The 25,445-nt window shown below is 35.8% G+C and overlaps 1 protein-coding gene across 2 annotated transcripts in view; it reads left to right on the top strand.

The window, feature by feature from the left end:
• RASA1 (RAS p21 protein activator 1) overlaps positions 1 to 25,445 on the top strand; it is a 62,452-nt gene that overhangs the window by 30,659 nt on the left and 6,348 nt on the right. For both annotated transcript variants that reach the window (XM_067315412.1, XM_067315413.1), the window contains exons 10-22: positions 1,790 to 1,910; positions 3,812 to 3,968; positions 6,493 to 6,580; positions 9,159 to 9,236; positions 11,358 to 11,515; positions 11,800 to 11,876; positions 16,801 to 16,973; positions 17,187 to 17,346; positions 17,551 to 17,693; positions 18,480 to 18,595; positions 19,770 to 19,856; positions 22,683 to 22,750; positions 25,351 to 25,439. In XM_067315412.1, coding sequence (XP_067171513.1) covers positions 1,790 to 1,910; positions 3,812 to 3,968; positions 6,493 to 6,580; positions 9,159 to 9,236; positions 11,358 to 11,515; positions 11,800 to 11,876; positions 16,801 to 16,973; positions 17,187 to 17,346; positions 17,551 to 17,693; positions 18,480 to 18,595; positions 19,770 to 19,856; positions 22,683 to 22,750; positions 25,351 to 25,439 — 1,515 coding nt within the window. The remainder of the gene's footprint in view (positions 1 to 1,789; positions 1,911 to 3,811; positions 3,969 to 6,492; positions 6,581 to 9,158; positions 9,237 to 11,357; positions 11,516 to 11,799; positions 11,877 to 16,800; positions 16,974 to 17,186; positions 17,347 to 17,550; positions 17,694 to 18,479; positions 18,596 to 19,769; positions 19,857 to 22,682; positions 22,751 to 25,350; positions 25,440 to 25,445) is intronic.

The following is a 25,445-nucleotide window of genomic DNA, read 5'->3' as shown; positions in this document are numbered from 1 at the left end:
TGCTGCTACCACTAATTGCAGTACAAGTTCATGTTTCTTGAATGTGATGGATCAAAACAGCTGGTGTACCATGTCATTAGTAATTCCCTTTTTCTGTGGGAAATACATGCCAGATATATTCTGGAAAATCTGTGTCATTACCATAGCCACATTATATTCATAACTCAGTCATCCTGTGAATGACTCAGCCGTTCAAGTTTTTCATCCTCTGTTTTGTACTGGTAAGTATCAGCAGGTGTAACTTTTGTGTTGCTAGACTTATGCCTTATTATTCAGTTCTTTCCTGTATTGCCAATTGTCCTATGTGTCATGGGTGCTTCCCAGTTGTCTACTGCTCTTAGCTTGCACTCTGAGGTTGAGAGAAAAGGCAAATGTGAATCCCAAGACTAATCGTTGAAAAGCTTCACTAGTAACCTTCCTCGTGATCCATAATTCCTCTTGCATCATGACAATCATAATCTTCATTTTGGCTTTTTGCATATCCACTTATGGTTCCTGTATTAATAATTTTCTCTGCCTTGATGAATTTTCTGTGTGACTGACTGCATCAAGTTCTTAAGTTACTTGCTTATATTCTTGAATTTTTCCTTTCTTTAAAAATTTAGTAGTGTAGTTTGGTTGCATTTTATCTCCCTTCCACATACTGCCATGTCCTGTGATTTTGGAGAAAAAAATAATTAAGTAGTCTTGTGTGCTATTGGGGTCAGTCTAATGGCGTTACTGCTCCCCATTTAACTTTCTTTAATGTCAGTGCACACACTGCCCTTACTCCATACATTACTCTATCTAATTTGAAATTTATTTTAAAAGTTGTTGTCACTAGATCTGTTGTCTTGTATGCTGTTTCTCTCATAGTTAGGTTATGAAGATCATCTCTAGTTCATTTTAAAAAAAAAAAAAGTTGATATTGCTTCCAGTGTGGGTACTTTAATTCCTGTTGCCAAAGTGTGTTTCATCTTGTCTTTGTCATGTTGTGGGGAGGGAATGAGGAGAGGGAAGAAAAATAGAAGATTTAGTGTGGAGCCTGTGCATATATCGCTTTTCATCTCAATACTGTTCTCACTGCTTGGACAGTCTTGCTTTTTCATGTTTTTTTATGGCTAAAGAACTTTTGCTGATCAGCATACTCTTTAAGGTCAAACTTGGCTTGACTTCTAGCCGTTCTCAGTTAATATTTACATTTCCAAAACTTAAGTTCTCTGTGTGAATTTATCCATTTTCTTTTTCCTGTTTCTGCGTTCTCCTGTTACCTTCTGTTAGAATGCTACTCATTTAGGACAAATGAGAGCTAATGCAGTTAGTGAGGACCTGTGCAACTTTGTGTGTGAATTGATCAATTTTAACTGTGATCTGCACCATTCTTGTTACTTCAGAGTTTATCTCTAATTAGTCAGTCCCAAAAGCTTTGGTAGAAGACTGTTAGGAACTAGATAACCTTTAAAGACTTGTGTAAATTTTACTAAAATAACTGAAACGTTCTGCTTTCTATTTATTGTTTAAAAAAAAAAGACACAGATGCTACTTTGTAAATGTTGATCTGTATTTAAAACTTATTTTTCTTCTCATATCATAATGCTGATCTAATCATTCCACAAGAAATTGTTATATTACATTTCTAGCAAAGGTGTTGTATTAAAAATTATATTGTTTTATTAGAACACATGAGAGAACAGTAGTGGAGAGTTTGGTAGTATTCAATAAAATGATTTTGGTTGCAGCTTCGTAGTGTGCAATTGTTTCCCAGCAATTTCTGAGCTTAAAAGATGTTGATTTCTTCCTTGTTTACCAGCATCAAGAACAAGTGCTTAATGATACAGTGGATGGAAAAGAAATCTACAATACAATTCGTCGCAAAACAAAGGATGCTTTTTATAAAAATATTGTCAAAAAAGGTTATCTTCTAAAGAAAAGTGAGTTCTGTTTAGTACTATGAAATGTTTCTCCAAAAACATGCAGTGGGCTTAATATAGTACTGGCATTGGAAAGGACAAAATTGAAGTTAAAAAAGTGAAAAGGTTATAGAAAGCTTGTAAAAAGGGTGTGAAATGTTCTTTTTCCTTAAGTACATTAGTAGAAAAACATAATAAATAAAATTACATGCAATTTAAAATTGTTGATTGGCAGTTCTTGTGGAAAAAATCAGAGAGCAGCCTAAAAACTAGTCACCTTTGTTAAAGGTGATATTCAGACTCATTAAGTGGAGTGTATTTTCATGAAGCATTCATATTTAATATGGAACTCATTAAATTTTAGCTGATAGAATGGGTTAGAGAGCTAGAACAATGTAAATCAGTATATTCATTGGAGATCAAAGCTTGTTTAATTTTGTTATTCCAAGTTAGCCAGTGTGTTTCATTTAAAATGTATATTATGGTCTACAAGCTGCATAGACAAAACCTTTAAAAATTCACTAGCACTGTTACGGTCAACATAACCTACAATAAATGGATTAAAACCTGACTGCTTGACACATCTCAGTGTATCCCATAAGAATTATTACTGAGCAAGTCTTTGAATTTCTGAGGAAGCTAGTTCAAATGTCACCTGTTTTTGTTTGGTTGGTTTTTAATCAACTTTAATGGAAACAGGAAAAACTATAATAAAGTATTTGCAGATGACAACTACCATAACTAAGAGGATAGGTTACAGATAGTGATCTGGATAGCAGGTAAAAAGTGAGAAAGATGGGTAAGCCATTTAAATATAGCCAAATGTAAAAGGCACATTCAAAGAAAATAAAAACTGTAGAACCTCTGAATAGAGCAAGAAAAAAGCATCTCTTCTGTTGGGAGTGCTAATTCTAATAGAAGATGTGGAGGGATGTGGTAGAGTAAGGAATCAGCCGAGAATGAACTTCAAGCCTTTAGCTAGAAGGGATAATGACATACTTTAAATGTGCAAACAGGAGCGCTGAGTAGGTGTGGAGGGGCATGCGTTACCTGCATATAGAACAGAAATTTAGTAAAATCACTCTTCCATTTAGTAGGCAGAGGATATTAACAGCACGTTATAGTTGTCTTTTCAAAACAGTGAGTACTAGTGCATGTGTATTGAGGGCTGTGGTGAATTTGTGATCATCAAAGTTTAAAATTAAGGCTGAATGTTTTTCTAAAAGATATTGTGGTTTAAGTATGAATTAGTTACGGAAAGTTCCATATCTGTTTTAATTCAGAGGACCTTAAACAATGAGTGATTTATTTTTGGTTTAATCAATAGCTAAATGCATGTTTTACATATAATGTGTCTTCCACTTCTCACATTTTTCTGACGCATGTGGAATTGGCCAGATTCTTGGATATAGGTGGATTTGGGGCATGGTTCTGATCCAAGATTGCATATAATGTATTCCCATTTCTGTTCTTCAGTTGTACTGTTTTAAGATATTGTGATGCAATCTGTTATGTGCTGGTCAGCTGATAAAGAGTCTAGGAATAGTTTTCACATGTCAAGAGTCTAATTCTTAATTAAAATGGGTGCCATAAATTGGATCACTTGGTACCAGGACATTATTTGCAGACTGTATAGGCACTCTTCCCATGGATGTGAACTGAACTGTCCAGGCAGCCAATATGCACTTGCTTAATCCTGTTGGAATTAGTGAAAATGTTTATAGAACTGTCTGCAACTGTACCTGAATCTGTAAAGAGTAAAATTGAGTACATATACTGATGTTATAACTTGATTATAATTTACTGTACATTGTTCTTCTGTTTGTAATTTGACAAAAGCCTTACTGCCTTCTGTTTTCTTCATTTACACAATGTGCATTTTTTAAAAACAGTATTGTAGCTTTTTACTTACTTTTCTACAGGTAAAGGAAAGAGATGGAAAAACTTGTACTTTATATTAGAGGGAAATGATGCCCAGCTTATTTATTTTGAAAGTGAAAAACGAGCCACAAAACCCAAAGGATTAATAGACCTTAGTGTGTGTTCCGTGTATGGAGTACACGACAGCTTGTTTGGCAGGTAGGACACTGATTTTTAATTTTCATGCATGCAGCAGGACAGTTAACTGCTATTTTGAGGTGTGTACAAGATATGGACAACATCACTAGTGAACAAGTTGCCCTAGCTTGATAAGTTTGCTTGTTGACACCTGAGCTGTGGTAGCTGTCCACATCTGGTTTTTTAGCATCTGATAGTTGTAAAATGAAAGCATTGTGACTCTTGGTTCATACTCTGTTTTATTCTGTAGTTGGGGTAGATTGCAAGGGCATATGTAAACAGATATAGCTGATTCATAGTAACTGTTAAGCCACGGCGATTTCATTGTTACTTGACTGTTCATAAACAACTTCTCGTTAGAAATTTTAGAACTTGTGTTAAGATTTTTTTTGTGTGTAATAAAATGCAATAATTTGGGTGCTTTTGCACTGTAATTTTTCAGCACTGAGTATATTGTTCCGTGTTTTGCCTTATGGACATTAAAGAGATTATGAACTACCTCTGAGGGTTTTAAACCTGTTGAACCAATATGAGAGTAAGATAACAACTTTGTCAGTTCCAAAACATCTGCATTCTTTTTGATAGCTTTTTGAAAGCTAAATTGGTTGGATAATTTGTAAGTACTTTTCTATTTATGAATTGGTACACTCGTCAGATTAGACCAACATTAAAGGAGTAAGTAAGCTAGGTCATATAAGCAAACAGTTTTACAAATTATTTTTGCAAAATAGTTAGATTCAGTGATCATTTTCACATCAAGTCTCATTTACTGTATTACTTTTGATATTCAAAATATGCCAACTGCAAGTGATGTGATTATCAGCAAAGAAGTTGGAACCAAGACGCTTTCAGATATCACTGATAATTAACAAACAGGTGACATCATCTGTTCATTGGTAATTAAAAAAAATCAGTGTCCTTTATTGTAATGTGATATAGAAAAAATAGACACATATTTAGTCCTATGAGTGTTACCCTTTTCCCTACAAGTGCATCCCTTTTCTCATAATATATAGAGAAAAGCGCATTAAATAGAAATTATGGTCATTCTATGTATCTTAATATTTATTTTAAAATGATGGTTAAGTTCACATTATCTCTATGAAAGGAGCTGTAAAAGATTAAAATTAGTGGCATTTCTTAAGCTGCAAAAATCTGGTTCTGCTCCATCTGATTTTTTTCTACTCTTCAGCATTTAAAAAAAAAAATCTATAAAACTATTGGAATGAGGAGTATATAAATAGATAAGAGTACCAGAATAACTAAAACAAAAAAAAATTACTGAAATGTTCCTCATGGAAGGTGTCAATTACACAGGAAGCTTTCGTGCCAATGGTAAACAAGGAACGTTTTGATTCATGGTGACTGTCTCTTAAGCAGTTTCCAAAAAGCACTGTGCTGTGCATTAAAACTTAGTTGGCAAGTGAGTGGTGCTGAGAGCAGGCAGGAGGTAGTGCATGTTTGCACAGCTTTGGGAAGCTGTTGATGAACTGTAGTGGAGACAAAATTCCTCCTATAAAAACTGCCTTTTCCCTTTTCTCGGAAGTACAGTGGAGGCTGTAGCTTTGCATGTGTGTGGCAGTGATTTAAGTAGCCTCCAATCTGGCTGCTTCCTGCTCTGCTCCCATGCTCCTCTGGCATGGCTACAAAATGCCATGCCAGCGTCTCCCTAAGCAGTGAAATGCATGGGAGGAGCTGAAGATGAAACATCGCTTCCAGATGAATTGAGATCCTTCATGAAAACCTGTATATGGGAGATCTAAGGTTTTTTTGAATGTAATGTGGAAGGCCGTGAATCAAGCATGCGCTTTAAATAGCTTGTAATTTGACAATACAGTCTTTTCAATAGACTTTTTGACAAATGAGTGTAGGTACACAAAATGGCAAAAAAAACACTAATTGCATTTAAGGTTGTAGAAGTTTGTATCACATATGTTTGATTAGTATGTGATCCAATACACATTTTATTGGTTGTGAGAGCTGCGAAACAGATTTGGATAAGATTTCTTATATTAATACAGTTTCCTTAACTCCTAAAAGAACAAATTCAGAATGTATGATTAATTGGTTGGGAACTAATGCTGAACCTGTGCACCTTTAAAATGTGTGTGGGAATAGTCCTCGTTAACAGCTCTTTTACTTATGAAATGATTTTTTTTGCCTTGACTGTGAGTCAGTGGTACGTGCATATTCAGTACAGACTGTTCAAAAAGTTTAAGGACTCTGAAACGTACTAGTCATACTGAAGTGCAGCATGGTTTTCATTTTATTTTTTGAAATTACATAATTTATTCAGACCAAAATGCACTTTTGAAACACCTAGCAAATTTTCCTATTGGAGTTCTTCCTGTGACCATGCATGATGATGTTACACTTGGGGAGCAGGGGAAGTTAGCATGCTATGTTCAGTCTTCCTTACAGTCAAACAGCAGGAGTGTACTAGTTTGGCTTGAACTTTGTTTTGGCAGAGATCAACAAGTGAAGATGTTTGTCAATATTACGAGGAATACTAAAACTTCTGGGTTTTGTCTTATTTATTTTCAAGGCCAAACTGTTTTCAGATAGTAGTTCAGCACTTTAGTGAAGAGCATTACATCTTCTACTTTGCAGGAGAAACTCCAGAACAAGCACAGGTGAGAGCTTTTGTTGGTAAATATAACTTTAAAAGTAACTTTTTTGTCTTGTAGCATTTAATGCTATTACCCTTCTGTAACAGGAAGCAAGTTTACCACAAACAAATAGTGGCTGTGTCTATATTAGCAAATATTACCATGCAATAGTAACGGATTTGTAAAGAAAACAGCTGGTGCTGAGAAATCAGCACTTACACTCCCTCAGCACTTACACTCCACTTATACTCCCTTAGGGGTATACTTTGGACAAGTTCTAGTCTGGTCCCATGCACTGAAGTTCTGTTAACTTCTCTAGATGTTTCTGGAGAGCATCTTTTGGAGTAGTTTAATCCCAAAAAATTATTTGTTCTCCAAGACTTTTCCATGATGTAAACTAGAGCATGGTAAGTGTGAGTGATTGGGAGTTTTACTTCAAGAGCACATTCCTGGTATGAACTAAAATGTTAATACAGGTATGTCCAGTGGTCAAAAGCATACTGAGCAACTGGCTTTTACAGTTATTTGTTCTGTCCATAAAGCATTATTGTTTGTAGTCTCTGGCCCTGATCTTGCACAAAAAGTAGGATTTTCTGTTTTAAATTGGTAACATTTAGTTGTTAGTTGTCTAGCAGTTATGTTTGATTAAAAATTATAGCATTGGAGCTTAATTCACTAAAAGTCTCTTGCCAAAAGGAGAGCATATGTTGGATATGACAGTGTTCCTAGTCATCAAGTTGTTTTGGCGGTCCACAGTCTGAAATGCTCCCATTGCATCAGAAATTAAGCTTTGCATTTGATTTTCTTCAAATGTAATTAAAGCTGTCGAGAGCACTCATACACTGTTACTCAAATGAGCATGTGTAAATTTAGTGTCTTCTCCATGTTATATGCACAGAAATGCACAGATTTTCCTATTGATATAAATTTACAAAAGTCACTGAAATGACATCAGAACAATGCAGTGGCGTTTATCATGCAACTCTTAATGTACTGTCTTTGAGAAGCAACGTGCAGTATAGTAATTAATAATAATATATATAAATATCCACAACCATGAACATAGGCTTTTTGTTACATGTGCAATGTCTTGTGTTCTAAAATCAAAAAAACTTAAAAATAATTTAATGTCTAATAGGTAGAATGTCCTGTCTTCTTTCCTGAACATTTGGCATAATCTACTTTTGTTTTAGATCTGCATAATTTAAGCTGTTCAGTGCATTTTTACAGAATAGTGGGATGTTTTTTATAAGATATTTTTTGGCCCAGGAAGATCAGATGCTTCACAGATACTTCTGTTTTGAGAAGTTTCAGCTTTCTATACCTTGTATTATTTCTTGAAAGAATAGTTTTATTTGTGTATTAAGAAAACTTGATGGATTTCATATGATGTGGTAAATAAATACCAAAGCAGCTGTCCAATAGATTGCATGTTGTCTTTGAGGTTTGTACAAAGCATTACTGAATGTAGTAATGTGAAGTGTAGCCTCATGCTAGTATCACTGTGCATACTATAGCACACGGTTCATTAAAACTTTGTGATGCGTAGTTTAAAGTTCTTCCTTTTGTGGAAGGTTTTGAAAGCTGAAACCTTACTCTTAAGTGGTTTACTTGAGACTAGCTGCACTTTAGGATGTGCCTGTGCTAATGGAGACGGTAATGTAAAGGGTAAGATTGTAACAGGGTTTTTTTAATGACATTGTTCAATTATTCTTTGAGAGTAGGTAGCAAAAGTTTGATATACAGCCTCATGAAGACTGACTGTTAGTCAAAAACTACACTTTGTGGTTTATAAGATCAATACTAAAATTGAGGGTGGGGCCAAAAACATAAGAATGAGGCTGTAATGTATCTTGCATCCTCCAAAGTTAAGGGCTCATACAAAGCTCTTCTGTCCACAGCTTTTTCAGGCTGCAGTGACTTTTCAGAGGTGATCATGCTAGCTGGCAATGCCTCTGAGCAGCCTATCTAAGAAAAAACGTGAACAGAGACCTACACTCAGCTTGGTGTTAGGCAACCTGTTTATTTTTCTGTTCAGAATGAGATCCATCCCCTTTGCTTTCTGCATTTGTAAGCAGACAGAATGGGGGCGCAGGATACTTTTGAATGTTTCTCTGTTAAAGCTGTGTGGGTTTTTTGTTTGTTTTTGAAGTATATGCAGTAAAATTTGACTGCAATACAGAAATGCTCTGGAGAGAATAATCAGAACACAGTTTGGCTTATTAACTGTTACTTTTTCAGAAGCAACCAGGTTTTGCTTCATTTTATATACCACATGTAATTTAATGCAATATTAGTAGACTGGAAAATTGGTAAAGGTCACACTGTATATCCATTATTTATGCTTGATATTTCTAAAAGGAAAATCCTTCATATTTGCAAATCCTTTATTTGGTTTTACCAAGTGAAGATACGAATTTTGCTTTAATACTCAAATCTGCAAACTTTTGAATTACATAAAACTTAGTGTTTTTTTCCCCTCAAACTAAAGGAGCAACTTCAGATACTTGAATTTTTTTTGTTTTTTTTAGGCATGTCTGTTCCACTGCAAGAAGCTGTGTTGGACTTTGTTTTGATACTGTTCTGTGTGCTTCTCTCTTAGGACTGGATGAAAGCTCTGCAGATGTTTTGCAGTTTAAGAAAAACCAGTCCAGGGACATCAAATAAGCGTCTACGTCAGGTGAAGCTGTGTAGATACTGTGGATTTGGGGGCAGAGGGAAAGAGTGTTTTGTCTCGTTGCAAAATGATACTGATAAATCTCAGAGTTTTCCTTTCTACACTAGTAAACCCTGCATGTACTTTTTCTTTTTTGGAGTGATGCAGTACCCTTGTTAAACCAACTGGAATAACTTCCAGTTTGTTGTTAGATCCGTGCATACACAAAGAACAAAATGTTCTTTGCAATCTGCAGGTGCTTTGCTAGGTATTTTTGACCACATTTGAGTAAAAATGTCAAGAAATTCATATTTGTATTGTCTTATCTCTTATAATTCACCACATACAGGAAACTTAAGGTTTGACAGACTTAGGTTACAGGTAACCAAGATACTAGTATAACTATTTATTTTTAGTGACAAGTGCATGTTGAACCATGCTTGTGGCTTAATTTATTTTGGGCTTCTGAGAGTGCTGTTGTGGCCAGAAGAGTTACTCGGAGATAGAGAACAGATAGTTATAAATGGCAAAGTCTGTGATGATTGGAGAATAACAGGAAAATATTTCAAGAATCCCTGGTATCTTTGAATGCTAGGAACATTGAAAATAGCTGTTTTAATTAAACAGAATAAACAATAATATGTGGTGTTTTTCAGGAAATGCAGAATTATTTTGTGGTCAGAATATATTAAAGATTAAAAATATTAAAGATGATGAATACTTCTGAAGAGCCAAACTAAGGTGAATAGACAGATGAACTAGCAGATGAAACTGGAGACTGGCAATCTAAACTAATTCTGTACTTTAAAAAGCAAAGAAAATTTTAGCCTACATGAAGGAATAGAATAGAAGATATGATACCATTTTATGTATTTGGTATTCTCATTCAAATACAGTGGTTAGTTTTAATCATCTTATATCAAAATCTGTAAAGGAAATATGAGAAAAGGGTTTTCATTGTAGGCTATAATGAGTGAAAGAATTTCTGAAATAAGTGTGAGAAGTATGGAAATGTTTAGAGAGGTGAAAAGCACAAAAAGTGTGAATGATCAAAATAGGTAAGTGTGTAAAGATCAAAAATCAAACACTTCCATTTCTATCTTGCACAAATTTTATCAGGGAGACTTAAAAGCTTAAATTTAAGAGCAGAAAAAGTAGTAGATGCTATGATCAATTAGTTTGTGTTTGCATGGTCTGCACATTACAGTGGAAGAAAAAGAGCTAATCAGTGTTTACTGAACAGTGGCTTTGTGGCATCAGCTGTCTTCTAGGGGAGTTTAAAGAAACTTTACTATGGAATTTTATGTAAAGATGTGTTTTGGGGTTTCTTGAACTGTCCCTTGTGACTTTTGGTCCTGAATATTTGAATTTAAATGGAATATTGACCTGATCAAGTATATTTCCTGTACTTACTGTCTAATTTGATTTTAGTTGGTATCAGTAGATGTTGGATTGAGCTATGAATTACATGTGATTTAGAAATTTGTACAATAGTAGACTGTTTAAAACATTCATTCTTACTGTAAAAGATTTCAGAGCGTTCACTTTTCATTTTCTGGAAATTTTGAATTGCCAAGTACTATAATATTGAGAATTTGTAGTATAGAATGTTTTCCTTTTAGTGGGAAAACAGGTTGCAGTGTGCTGAACAAGGGAATTTTATAAAGTCTGCTAGAGAAACACCAAATATTCTGTTGTGTTTGGAGTAGTCCATTGCTCTTATTTAAGATGTCTGTGACTTATTTAAGTCATATAAGTTATATAACTAACTTATTTGTCTATGACATAGACATCTAAGCCTGATGTCTATGACTTCAGCAGAATTTTCTATACATAGAAAAGTTAATGCTTGCATTTTCTAATGTCTCATAGAGATAGTTTTAAAGGATAAAAATAGCATGTGTTAAAAACATGGTACTGAAGATTTGTTTTCAATAGTTATATTTGAGTTACTCTGAATGTGTCATTGGTGCTTCTTAAAATGTTGTTCGATTACTCTTGTTCCTGTTCCTCGTGTTAGGAAATTATAATTTGGTATTTATACATTAACATTAAACTTCCACAGGGGGGAAAAATTCCATTCTTGTGGGGTTTTTTTATTTTATTCTTTAGCAAAAAGAAATAAATTTTGTGTATTTTCTTTAGGTCAGCAGTCTTATTTTGCATGTAGAAGAAGCTCATACGCTCCCTGTAAAGCATTTTACTAATCCATATTGTAACATCTACCTGAACAGTGTCCAGGTAGCAAAAACGCATATCAGGGAAGGGCAGAACCCTGTATGGTCAGAAGAATTTGTCTTTGAGTAAGTCTTAATCTTTTTGAATTGTTGAATTTCACTTGAAAGTTGAATTGCATTTTAAAAATCTTAACACTATGTATTTTGCATATTCTTTTTAAAAATACTGTATATGTGGTTATACAGCTAGCTGGCTTTTGGCTGCTAATGCTTGGGCAGAATGTTCTGTAGGCACCTAAATATCTCTGTTAATATAAGTGTCTTTGGCTGATGGTGAGAATTCAGATTGAAATAACTTTAAATGCCAGCTAAGTATAGTATTAATTGGGGCTTTCTGTCTTTTCTCCTAGTGATCTTTCATCTGATATTAATAGATTTGAGATAAGTCTTAGTAACAAAACAAAGAAAAGTAAAGATCCAGATATATGTAAGTATGTAAAAAATACATATATACTGCAACAATGTATACTTTGTGCAATTGTCATTACTCTTGTCAAACACTGTCACAGGAGAATTAAGTATACTGTATTTTTATTGCTTCCCTACCACTGTATTAGTGTGTTTTGGATGTCTGTTTCTAACTCTGCATTAATATTTTTACAATGAGAACCTGCATGATTTTTAGTAATAAAATGCACAGTAATCCAACCCTTATGGCTTTCCTAGCTCTATTCTGTAATAGCCATTATGTTATACTGTGACCATGCTTAGCAAAAAGCAGGAAGAAAGAGAGGCTGCTCTATAAAATGCCATGTTTTTGCTAAGTTAACTCCTTTCATTTGCTTTAAGTCTGACTGTGGAATTTCTTTTGTCCTTTTCATTTTTTTTGTTGCTTCCCAGTGAGAGAGAAAGGGAGGAAAGGTAGTGCTTTCACTGTTTAAAACAAACAAACAAACAAAAAAGCATGAAAAAACCTACTCAGTCTCTGGAGCAAAATTTTCCCACTGTTTTCTTTTCTCCAGTTTTATCTCATCTGTGTACCTTCCTTGTACCACTCCTGGGCTTATAGCTGATTTTACTTCAATATTACTTTGAATGGAAAAGGATCTTGCTTCCTTCTGCCTTTTATACAAGTTCCCAGGAATTTACTTTCCTTTTCCCATCTAGACAGTAAATTAATATCAAGATGGATAGATAAGATAATAGCAAGGTATAAAGCTGTCAGCTTTCTAGAAGAGAAAGGGCTTGGTTTGAGGAACTTGGATTCTAAGCTTTTAGACATCAGAAAAATGTTGTTTTAGTTCTCTTCCCACACAATGTGTTTTCAGTGGTTTTCTTTTTTTAATTCGAGGTGTTTTGTTTCCGGTGGTATTTGTTCTGCAGTGACTAAAGCCCCTTACCTCCTCTTTGCCTGCAGTGCAGGCCCTTCTAAGATTTGTTATGAGTATTTTTCTTTTCTTGTCTGTTCCAAAGCCCAGCACTGTACTTATCTATTGCTATTGTTTTTGGTTTGCATATATGGTGTTATTAGCCTGTTATGTTTGCCTCAGTGTTAACATCTTGATTTTTTTTTTTTTTTCAAAGAAGAGATTTGTAGGGAAACCTTGACCAAAGTAGAAGAATTACTGCTCAGATTGAATGCTCTTGCAGAACCTAATTTAGTTTCAGAACTCTTGGCCCTTCCTCTGACTACAGAATTTTCTGCATACCAGGAGGAAAAAGATATATCCCCTCTGACAGACAAAAGGCTTATCCAATTGTAATTGTGACCTTGTCTTGCACTTGTTCCTGCGTTCTTTTGAACTAGAAAATCTTTATTTAGGCCAAAACCCTGGTTAGTAAGAGAACCTTTTAAAGGATAATTCATGAATGAAATACTGAAGTAACTTCTTTCAAAGTGTTCTTGTAGTTTCCTTCTCTGTCCAGATCAAGGAGATTGTGTTGACTTTGGGTATATCCAACTGGTGGAAGGTGATGGAACATTTCCCTTATCTAGGTCAGGATGCTTGGCAATGTTTCTGGATTGCAGTTAGGTAGACTCTTAAAGAATAACTCAATGGTGCTTTCCTTTTGGGTTAAGGAATAGACTAAATCAACTTGAATTAACAAGTATCTCTGCCTACATCCCCAGCTGTATTAAAAATTTGAAGTATATGGGAAAAATCTGAGCTAAAGCAGACCTTATCCAACTTGCCTGTGTGCTGTGTTGCCTTAAACAGCCTCTCCAAAAGCAAGAGAATCAGTTTCTAAATGTTATCCTTCTCAGCCTTAGTTGTCAAATGTAGATTGTTCTGAAGTGGGTTAAGTCAGCTTTCCTGTTTGCTCTTCCTGCTGTATAAAGCAGATTGAGGACTCAAAAATCTGGTATTGGTTTCACTGCTTTATTTCCCTCATCATACATAGAAGTCAATACCAAAAGTGATATGAGCATGAGGGCTAACTTTTTACAAGTCTTTGACTTTGAAGTTTGCCTATTAAGTATTCATTCTGTAATTATTTTAGTATTTTTGCTTTTAAGAGGTCACTTGAGATATTCAGAAATAATGATACTAAACAGTATAGCATCGATTTTCAAAATTTTTTTTGTTTTACTAACAGTACTTTTGGATATGAATTTATTCAAATATATATAAATATGGCTTGAAAAAATAGTCCTAGAAGATCAGGAATGTATTAATAGACTTTGCTACTGCTACTAGAAACTGTTATGCTCAGGTTTTGTCAGACAGTGGAACCAGTAAATCTCTCAGAGCAGTTCCATGTAGGGTTCAGTTGGGGTGGAATTTCTGGTTTGTTTTTGCACCTGGATAGTTGGTTAATTTCAAATTCATTCATGTTGAAAAACAAAACACTTTTATTATAGAGGCAGTCACCTCATGCAGGCAGGTCCATAGAGCAAAATGTTAGCCTCTGTTTCTTTTAACAAAAAATTGTTACTGTGCTGCACATTTGCCAGTGGCACTGGAAAATAAGCCTACTATGGCAGGCTTAAGACTTAGTTTCTTCCCTCCCATATTCTCCAGCAAATATGCACTAAATACATTTGGGGCCAAGTAGGTAACACTGTCAGACAGACATGTGTGGACTTTGGACAATTGGTAGAAACTCAGACTGGAGCCTGTGAGGCACTTATTAATGGTAGTAACAACATATGTGTCCGCTGCTACAAGAGAACAAAAGGAAGGTGTCCACAGTCCCTCCTTTGAAGAACAGACTGAGTATAAAAAGGTTCCAGCCCTTAACAGCTCCTCATCAGCTTGTAGAATGGGCTGTGCTAACCTGTCAGTGAGTTGTGCATGGGAAGGCCAGGATTTAGGATGCCCATCTATTGAACAATTTCTTCTTTTGTTAACATTAAGTTGGGCTTTTATTCTGAATCAGTAATGGTAAATATTTTGGGGGGTTGAGGGGGGGACAGGTTCTGGTTGGGTTCAACAAAGGCTCCACCGTAAATTTGGGGTTATTTCCAGTCTGAGGAAAATGTAAGTTTGAACTATCTTTCAGTTTGATTCCCAGGTCAGAATTATTAACCATCAAAATATAAACTTATTACTAGTTATTAATCCCTACGTATGTGCCTTATATATGCAAGCAAGACGAGAAAGAAACACTTTGAGTTACGGACGCTTGAGAGTTTTGATGCTGGGAAGAAATATTCTAGGAAGGTTAATTGCTTATCTGTCCTGAAGTGATAGCCCCATCCATGCTTGTGATAAATAGCAGATGATGACGAATTGATTTACCCACTACTTGACTCACCTGTGTGTTACCTTATATCAAATGATCAACTCCAAAGAATATGAAATATTCACATGGAAGGTCTTTGTGTGCATTATAAATGTGGTAGTGTTTGGTTCCACAGTCTGATTAGGCAAATGATACCCCAACGTATATTCTAAAATTGGGGCAGTAGAAAGTCTACTAGTACAGTTGTTAATTTCTGCAAGGCAGTGTTGTCTATGGGCTTTGCAGAAAAGGGGAAAAAATGAGATGAGACTCTATTTATTTATTTTTTATTGTGAGTGACTTAGTAGAATGTAGATCTCGATGAGATGAACAGAAAAAGGGTGTTTTCTTGGAATGTTCAGACAGTCTGACACGTTAGATGTGAAACTCGGAGGGGATTGTATATTCCATCTTAGGAAGTTGTGGATATTTTATAGGTAGAATGTTCTTTGCAAGTGTCTGGACCCTTTACGTGAGAAACAACTCTGTTCAGGAGAGGGTGGGCTTGCTTGGGAATGGTCAGCGAGTTGTCTGCTGTAGCTTGCTTGTCAACTGTTAGACCAGACTTCAGTTGTGGTCAAATGGGTGAGCTTGGTAATTTTAAGGTGCCAACACCACTAAAAGGTGAATTCATGATTTTGCTGCTCTTGAGCTGATTTTTATCATTACCTAGACAGTAAGCTGTAGTAAAACTAATAATTAACAGAAATAGTGATAACAAAATAGTTCAAGAGGTGACAGATGGAGATGTGAGTACAACACTGAAAAGAGGACAGTGAATTCTAATCACATTATCTGTTTTAATTTTCTGATTGCTACCTAGATTTGAAAAAACCCTTTCACAAATTTATTTTTTCTACTACTTTACTGTGTCCAGTTCTGGGCTCAGCAGTACAAGAGAGATACGGAGCTACTGGAGCGGGTCAGTGAAGGGCTGCTAAGATGATTAAGAGACTTAGAGCATCTTGTGAGAAAAGGCTGAGAGAGCTGGGACTCTTTAGCCTGGAGAAGAGAAGACTGAGAGGGGATCTTATCAATGCATATAAATATCTGAAGGGAGGGCATAAAGAGGATGGGGCCAGACCCTCTTCAGTGGTACCCAGTGACAGGACAAGAGGCAACGGGCACAAACTGAAACACAGACAATTCCATCTGAACATAAGGAGAAACTTCTTCACTGTGAGGGTGACAGAGCACTGGAACAGGTTGCCCAGAGAGGTTGTGGAGTCTCCTTCTCTGGAGATATTCAAAAGTCGTCTGGACACGATCCTGGGCAATATGCTCTAGGTGACCCTGCCTGAGCAGGGGCTTCGGGCTAGATATCTCCAGAGGTCCCTTCCAACCTCAACCATTCTGTGATTTTGTGATACTTGGGTGTTACAAAGAAAACTATATTAATATCTGTGTGGTGTTTTCAAATGTATATGTATACTTTATTTACAAAATGCCTTATTTCAGATTGAGTATATGGGAGTCTGTTAAACCATTGAAGCGATTATCTGTTAATATATTGATGGCATAAATCTTGTGGGTTTTTTGGTGGTGGTGGTGTGGTTTTTTGGTTTTTTTTTAATTAATACTCTTACTGAAACAAGATGACATGCACCAAAAATAAAATGCTTTTATTCAATACTAGCACTGTTTTGCTGGAAATAACTTATGTGAACAATGCTTTTTTCCTTAAGTGTTTATGCGTTGCCAATTAAGCCGATTACAGAAAGGACACGCAACAGATGAGTGGTTTCAGCTCAGTTCCCATGTACCATTAAAGGGTATTGAGCCAGGATCTTTGCGTGTTCGAGCACGATATTCTATGGAGAGGATCATGCCAGAAGAGGAGTACAGTGAGTTTAAAGAGGTATCAAGTTGTTTAACTTTCCTTAGTTTATCTGTCAAAACAATTCATTTTGTCTGTTGTTTGAGACAGACTTCAACAACACTGGTTGACCTCTTTAAGCACTGCTTGTAGTAACATATGGATGTCACTGTCGTTATATGATATCAGTTTTTCCAAAACTATGATATAGTAGAAGTTGTTTCTGAACATCATAAAGTTCTGTTTTCCTTTCAGCTTATACTCCAAAAGGAGCTGCATGTAGTGTATGCCTTATCACATGTTTGTGGACAGGACAGAACTCTGTTGGCAGGCATTTTATTGAAGATTTTTCTTCATGAAAAGCTTGAGTCATTGTTGTTACGAACACTAAATGACAGGGAAATAAGCATGGAAGGTACTGTACTAAATACCCTAACCTTGAATTCAGTTTACAGAAACTGTGTGTGCACGGGGAGGGGAGGGCCGCTCTGGTGTTGTCTCTTTATTCTCTTCCATCCCCTCGGTTACATCATATATAAAATTGTAAGCACAGCATTTTTTTACTCTGCTTTTTGTTGTCGTCTTTTCACAGCTTTTCATTTTATCCCTCTTTTTTTAGATGAAGCTACTACCTTGTTTCGTGCCACCACTTTAGCAAGTACGCTTATGGAGCAGTATATGAAAGCCACAGCAACACGTTTTGTTCACCATGCACTGAAAGATTCTATATTAAAGATAATGGAAAGCAAGCAGTCCTGTGAGGTGATACTTTAAACCATGCTTTTAAACACTTTGATTTGTTGAAACAGTTATTTACTGGTTGGTGCTGTTATGTTTTATGTTTGTGTTAAATACTAGCTTTAGAGGCACTTAATAATCTTTCAGAACTAAACTTTATTTACATAAGAAATACAGGAACTTGACTCATTAGGATATCTTTTTCTAGATGTTGGCTTGAATAATATAGTAGCACTTTCCATGGTAGCACTTTTAAAATGTTTTTAACTCACACTTCTTTAAATTGTATGTTTATTCTTTAGCAATTCTGCACTGTTCCGTAGCGTGTACTGAATGGCCTAACCTAAATAGCTTCTGGTAAACTCTAGATGTAATAGAAATCAATGTCTGAACTTAATTTTAATTTATAGCTCCATGATGTTATTCACTGTTTGTTATTGATCCTATCTCCTTTTCTAAACCAACCCTCTTAATTTCTGTGTTTCACTCTAACTTAATTGCAGAAAGGATGGGGATCCTCAGAAGATTGGATTAAAAGATATGAAAAGGTTTTGTAGATGGATAGTGTTAAACATCTGTGCTACTAAAAGCTATGCATAGTATACTAAAACTTAAAAACATTGCTTGTTCATATTAGTTTCCTGGCTAGCCATTGAAGCAGACGTTTAAATTCTCTACAAGTCTGAGACTTGTACAGCAGCAGAGTATTAATTTAGTTTGAAATAGTATTCAATGTGTCATATTATCAAGTTACAGATGTAGTTCTATTTAGGAGAAGAAGCTTAGTCTATTTTTTTCCTTTGATTTTAGTTAAATCCCTCAAAGTTGGAAAAAAATGAAGATGTAAACACTAATTTGGCACATCTACTCAGTATACTGTCAGAATTGGTGGAGAAAATATTCATGGCTGCAGAGATACTGCCTCCGTAAGTATGCACTCTTCTGTTCAAATTTGTATTTGAAAATTCCTGCTTGTGTGATTTACATTGCACCTTAATGGTGTTCTTACTGGTTCATCTTTTACTAATTAGTCCTAAGACTAAGTTCTTCAGGGTTATTATATGCACAGAGGAAAAAATATATATTTTCAGGAATTAATTCTGCTTTTTGCACAAAAGCTTCTGGCTAGCACATACATGTGCTTTTGTTTGAGGGAAAAGCTGCTAGATCCAAGGAATAAGGGAAAGAAGAAAAATAAAAATAGCAATATATTACTTCCACAAAGAGGTAGAAGACAGTACTAGTTAGCAGACAGTTGTAAATATTTTAAGTTGCTTACAAATTCTTTCCTGTCATCATCTTCCTCCTGGGTGGGAAAAAGGGATGCATTATTAACAACATATTAAAAATATGAACATGTGGTAGTAGAATGACAGCATGTGGGGTTTTTTGAATTCTAAAATCTATGCTCATGGTTTGGATTTGAACCATTTAATAAAAAGTGTATAGTACTAACTTTTCTTTCACTGTATCGTTAGCTTTTAATGTAAACAAAACCCTGAATTTTGGAATGGTAGGATAGCACAGAAATCTCTCTTGTGTTGGTGATGGCAAGGTTTAGCAATAAGTTACCTTCTTTTGTAGTAGATGATGCAGGTTTCAACATTTTTGGAAATACACCACATTACTCCCACTTTTTGATGGGATACTACTATTGCTCTAATTGCTCATCTACTTTTAAATACTACCCTTATTTATGTAAAGAAAAATTGTTACTCATTCAGTTAAAAAGGGCAAAATTAAAAAATAAGACCAAATCATCCCGTCCTTGCTTAAAATGAAACACTATTTGAGAAATAGGAAACAAATGGTTATAAAACATTTAATTTGCATCTGAGTAATCATCAGATCTTAACTGCACAAATAGAAGTGTGTATTGAGGGAAGACTTTCTTTGCCATTTGTAAATGGACTTGTCACAGCAGTTCTTTAAAGTTATTTAAAAATTTATGTCTAAATTATAAACCTGGTGTTGGTAATACTTCCTCATCAAGCAGTAGGTTGGACTAGATCGTTTCTGACCAGCTTTTTTTTTTCTTTTCCTTTTTTTTTGATTTTTGCGATGTTTAATGGAAAGACTAATTAGCTATAATTTTTACAGAACGTTGAGGTATATTTATGGATGCTTACAGAAGTCTGTTCAAAACAAGTGGCCTGCTAACACCACCATGAGAACCAGAGTTGTTAGGTAAGTTACTTGTTGCCTTATTCTATGCTGAATAATCTTTTGAAGTCTTAATAAGAGGTACTTCAACTGTTTTTCTTTCAGTACTAAAATTTTATAGTACTTGTATAGGTTACAACAATATTAAAGATCTTTATGATACTGAGGCATGATATCCCAATTAAGGGTTAAGAGCTTGCTAGATTCTTAGTCATGCAGTTAGAGCCTTGGCAGAAAAAGATGGTGTAGTATAGAGGTCAGTATAGCTTTACTTAATAGTTTTAACTTCGAATTTACTTGTATTTTTGTTAAGTTTTACAAACTAATCTACAATGTTGTTTTTCTTTTCCATGTTTGGAAAGAAAAGCTTCTGTCAAAGTGATAGTTAACCTTTGTGATATTTGTAGAGAATAGTGATCTCTGAAGATCATGTTCCTGTCATATGCTATTTGCGGGACCATGCCTTATCCAGGGACTCTTATGTAGTGTGTGTTAATTACTGGAGAAGTCTTACAAGTGTAAGACCTGACAGGATAAGGAAATTAATACTGTCTCAGAAAGATGATTGGACTGTCACTAGATTTCACAGAGGTACTGTGTGTTAGAATACATAGTTTTCTGCGTCAGTTAAGCCTCTCAGTGCTGATAACACACTCTATGTTGATTTCTGAAAATAAGTAGGTCTGTACTGTCCCACCTTTGTTTCACTTCTCTGCTCTGGCCCAATCATGCTAAAACACTCCAGAGCCCCTGCAAAAATGTTGCAGGCTACTGAACCTGGCTTCTCTGAACTGGCATTGAGTACAAAAGCTCCAGTCCTCATTCATCAAATTGAATACACAAGTTTTTCCCCTTGACTCCATCTTTTGCCAGTGTAGGTCAAATGAAAATCTTTGACATAAGGTGAGGTCTTGGCACAATTTTTGGAAATGATACTGGTGGTTTAAGGGTATCACAGCCACATCTTTCCTTTACTTGCTTTACCTTTTTTGCAGGCCTGACTTGTTGGTAGACAAGTGTAGTATTTGGCACCGATATGATTTGCTAAGGTTAATCTCCCATTGGAGGAAGTCTTCCAGATGACTTGTCTTTGGTTTATCATTTTGACACCAGAAGCCTTGGCTTATGTCACTTAGCACCTACTGTAGGCCTTTTGCCTTCAAATTGAGACTGCTATTACAAGAGGTGATGGGGCTAGCCTATTGCAGGGGTGTAGAAGTGAGTACAGTATCTCTCCCTGTTCCTCCCCACCTTCAGAGAACCCTGTGGCTTGCCTTAAGTGGATACATTCAGCATTTCCCTTGGTTTCCATTATTTACAGCATCCAGAATTTATGCTGGATGGTATAAACATTGGATCCTTCTCTCATCCTCTTAGTCTCCACAAGCAGATATTTGTGACTCCTCCCTGGAGTACAGAGTTTTGCAGCCTTCAGTGAAGAATATTATCTTTTATTGCACTGGCTTTGGTCCATGATTATGATCAAGTATTCAGAGATGAGTGGACAGTGTATCTGAGCAGCTACCCCGATATATCATTTGGAAAGTGCTGCTGTTTCTGTCTGGTTGTAAACCTCACACTTAAGTATTGACTCATTCTTAATTTAAGCAGCTTAACCAGTGTAAGAAGCAACAAATCTCCCAGATCTGCAAGGTCCATCCAGTTTCATACCTCAGTTGCCTTCAATTTCAGGCTGTCTAAAAGAGAAACCATTGTGTGTGCCATGACTTCCAGACTACTTCCTTACAGCTTTAAGTCAATTGCATAGAAAATATTCTTCACAGTGGGCCAGAACTGTTGCCTCATCAACCCAGAATTCATGGTTGCTGAAGAAATAAGAAACTGTTATAACAGCATGCTAGAATTCAGATGTTTTGGACATATGGAAGGTGTGTTAACCTCACTGCTGCATGTATCACTTCCAAGTAGTAATGGACAATACTGTTGCTGATACTTTTCAACAAGCAAGGTAGTGTAAGGTCCCCTGCCCTTCTTTTGTATGTAGTCGGGCTTTGGTATTGCTGCAGTGAAAAACCAGTCTGCTAGTACTGTCCAAGCATTCTGAACAAAATGAGAGATGTTCAGATTGCTTCTGTTGGTTCATATGTGACTTCATCATATAGCAATCTTCCCGAATTATGGTTAACCTGAGGTGGATATATTTTACTTCAGCTATTAACAAAGCTAGATTTTTCACATGCTAACCTGAAGGCTATTTTAGGTTTCTATTGGACGAGTTCCTAATTCTGCAGTCAAAGCCCTTTTCCCCAGCTTTCTAGATTGTCTAGGCGGCAGCAATTACTTCTGTAAGGATGGTATCTGATTCAGAATTATTCTTCTAGGATAGTGTACTGTCATCAGGATATGGATTTGCTTAAGCTGAACGAAGGTCATGTTGCTGCCAAAAGAACGGTTGCTGCCATTCTGACTGTGTGCTCCTGCTTTCCCTACGTCTGCTTGGGAGAGCAGGTGGCTAGAGGATGAATTACTTGCTGTAGCAGACATGGGAACGCTTACTTGCAGGAGGTGGGAGAGCAGGCGCTCCTCCTTTTTGAAGCCAGTGTGGACTTAGATTGGTTTCAGTATGGCTTTACAGTGTAAGTTTCTTTCCAAGGTGGTTTGAGGTTCACCTTAACTGGGAAATCATTATGCCTGTTTTTCAATTTTTATCCCAGCTGAAATCATATGAAGACTTTCTCAATTAACAAACGTATTCAGAGTGCAGGCTGGTTGTTTGTTATCAATATCAAAAAGATTTCCACGCTGACTTGAATCCTTAATGACTACAAAATTGTTCAATAATAACCTCAAAGAATTAATGTAAAAAATACAATTTTCTTCCCATTTCAGTGGCTTTGTTTTTCTTCGACTGATTTGTCCTGCTATCCTGAACCCAAGGATGTTTAATATCATCTCAGGTGACTATATGCTTCAGACTGAATTCATACTTTATACAGTAATAGGCATCAATTTACTTTAGCATCTAATCTAGCAAAATATAAAATTTTTATTTGAACAGTGTCCAAAGTCATGTTGTCCACATCACTTGATTGACTTTCTCCCTACAGCAGCCAAAGGCTACCTCAAAGGTTAGACAGTGTTTATCTCCAATGTCTTGTTTTAAAGTCCAGAAAACATGCTTTGCACTATTTAAATGATTTAATGCTGAACTCTGAGTTAGTCTAGCAGTGTAATGCTATACAGTTTAGCAGTGTGTAAAAAAATTAAGTGTGTGCTGGTCTTCAGATCTCATTTCAAATACAATGCAATGCCAAAGTTTATAGCTGAAATTCAGTTTTATCTCTTAAATGTAAAAGATCTATAGAGTTGAAAATGTCTGCAGAGCCTGGAATATCTTTGTGTACCTAGAAAATTATGCTTGAATAACTTGCCTGAAATTGCTGTTCAGATAACTTCCAGATGTTGCAGAAGTCTTTACTTTGACTCATTAAGTATGGCCAGTCTCAAAAAAGGAATCTTAAAGATGAGCTTTAACGGTGAAGGTATGGGTTATTCCATGGCAGCTGCCTTAAGCACCTAAAAATATTTCTCGTCGTTTTTAAGTTACAGATGTAGTTGAGGTCTTACACAAGCATCAACTATTACATTTGTTACTGTTGTTCTAGACCTAATGCTGTGTTGAAAGGATTTTGGGGCTGAAGTTTTGCTATATTCCTCATGTGAGAGGAAAAAAGGAAATGCATAAACTACTGGTGGGAAAACTGTATTATTAAAACAGTGGGACATCCAAGTTCCTTAGTTTTTGAAAGTTTGTTTGTCTTTTCTTTTTTTTTTTTGCAAAGGTCCCCCCAACCAAGGGGTGCTTTCTCAATTTTAGCAGTAAAATGCTGATTTGAAAATGGGAAGAACTTAGGGTGATTGTGTCAGAAACCCTTTAGGAAAAAGTGCTTTTGCAGGGGGGAGGGGGCGGTTTTCCAGACATGTTTTCTGTGCTCTCTCTCATTAAGCTATACCAAATGAGAAGGCCAGTATCAGCCCAAAAGTTCCTTTCTCTCACCCTGTAATTCTCATACATGGCTTGGGGAAGGCATTTAAGAAAATATGGCCTTGTACAGTATTCAGTCTTTCAGTATTTTATTCAGATAATTTGCAAGTTAATTGCTTCCTGACTTGGGAACTGCATTGAGTCCACTGTGTCTATAGCTGTAAATACAGTTACTACACATGAATTTGCATAAATCATTTTTAAGCTTGTCTGTAAGTATTTAAGTTCTGTTCAGAAGTCCAGCTAATATTCTTGATCATTGCCAAGTAAATTTAAGAGTATTTATAAAGCTTCTAGAGCTTTTTAAAAAAGGTGTGTGTGTGTGGGGGGGGGTCCTCTTACTTTTGGGACAAAGCTTCCAACATGCATTCTTTCCATAATGGGAGAAAAAACATTCTGAAGTCTGCGTGCATAGATACGCATTAGTTTTCAGCAGCAATGTGTCTATCCTGTTGCTTCAACAGCTGTTCACAAAAATCTTTGTTTCAAAAGCAAATCCTGTGTTTCAGCCTTCTTAAATGATTTAACTTCAGATTAGGAGGACTGATCTAAAAGAAGTTCCACTAGTAATGTAGACTAGTAATGTTTTCCACCAATGCTTCTTCAAAGGGATGTAGGGTACCAAGCGCTAGATACTAAGAACTACTGAGATTAGATGTATGATTAGTGCCTCAGTATAAGCTCCAGCTATGCATAAAAAGCTAGATATTATTTTTCAATGGATTGCAGTGCTGGAGGGAGGGCAGGGAGGAAGACAGGAGATCAAATGATGCACATAGACAAGGAACAGTATATAGCATTCATACGAAGAATTGAAAAATTTAGAGTTTATATAATGATCATGACAATTTTGGTACCATTAAATGGCCTATAAACGGAAAGCTAAGTTTGACCATAACTGTAGAAAATATTTTGCAAGAAACTCCTGGTACTGTCACTTGTTGGGGGGGGGGGGGAGGAAATGAGGTTAACATTAGGTGCTTGCATTTGCTTTGTACAGCAAGTAGCTATACTTTCTTGGAAATGCACGCCACAACTGCATGTAATGTTTAGTCTGACTTCCTGGTGCTAGTAATTTAAAGTGTAACTTGCATAACATTGCAGGACCCACTTATGTGGGCTTACACAAATAAGGAAAAAGGTAAACTCAGTTTTTTTATTCTAACAACAAATAATCATCCTTTTAACAGAACTGTTTCATTTTTGTAAAAAGGCTTTTCACTTAATTCACAGAGCTTTTTTTAAACTTAGGCTTCTGAGGAACAATATTTTGCATACTTGTTCTGTAAAAAAAAAAAAAATACAGAAAATCAAATGTGCATATTTTCTTTTTGTTTTAGTAATTAAGTCCGCAAAAGTTTTACCTCAAGTGATATTTTCCACATGGAGTTATAGCATGCAAAGTATTTAATTCAGTGATAAAACTGAATTGGAGAAGAGCTTAAGTTTCATGTGATTGTTGGTAGTTTTAAATGAAATGGCTAGTAACTCTCTACTTTGTATTCCTCTCAGATTCTCCTTCCCCTACTGCTGCAAGAACACTGACGCTGGTCGCCAAGTCTGTGCAGAATTTAGCAAATCTGGTTGAATTTGGAGCCAAGGTGAAT

The sequence above is a fragment of the Apteryx mantelli genome, chromosome Z (genome assembly GCF_036417845.1).
Source record: "Apteryx mantelli isolate bAptMan1 chromosome Z, bAptMan1.hap1, whole genome shotgun sequence".
Classification (NCBI taxonomy): domain Eukaryota; kingdom Metazoa; phylum Chordata; class Aves; order Apterygiformes; family Apterygidae; genus Apteryx; species Apteryx mantelli.
Note: the sequence above shows the minus strand (reverse complement) of the source record. Positions and strands in the feature narration are given on the sequence as shown.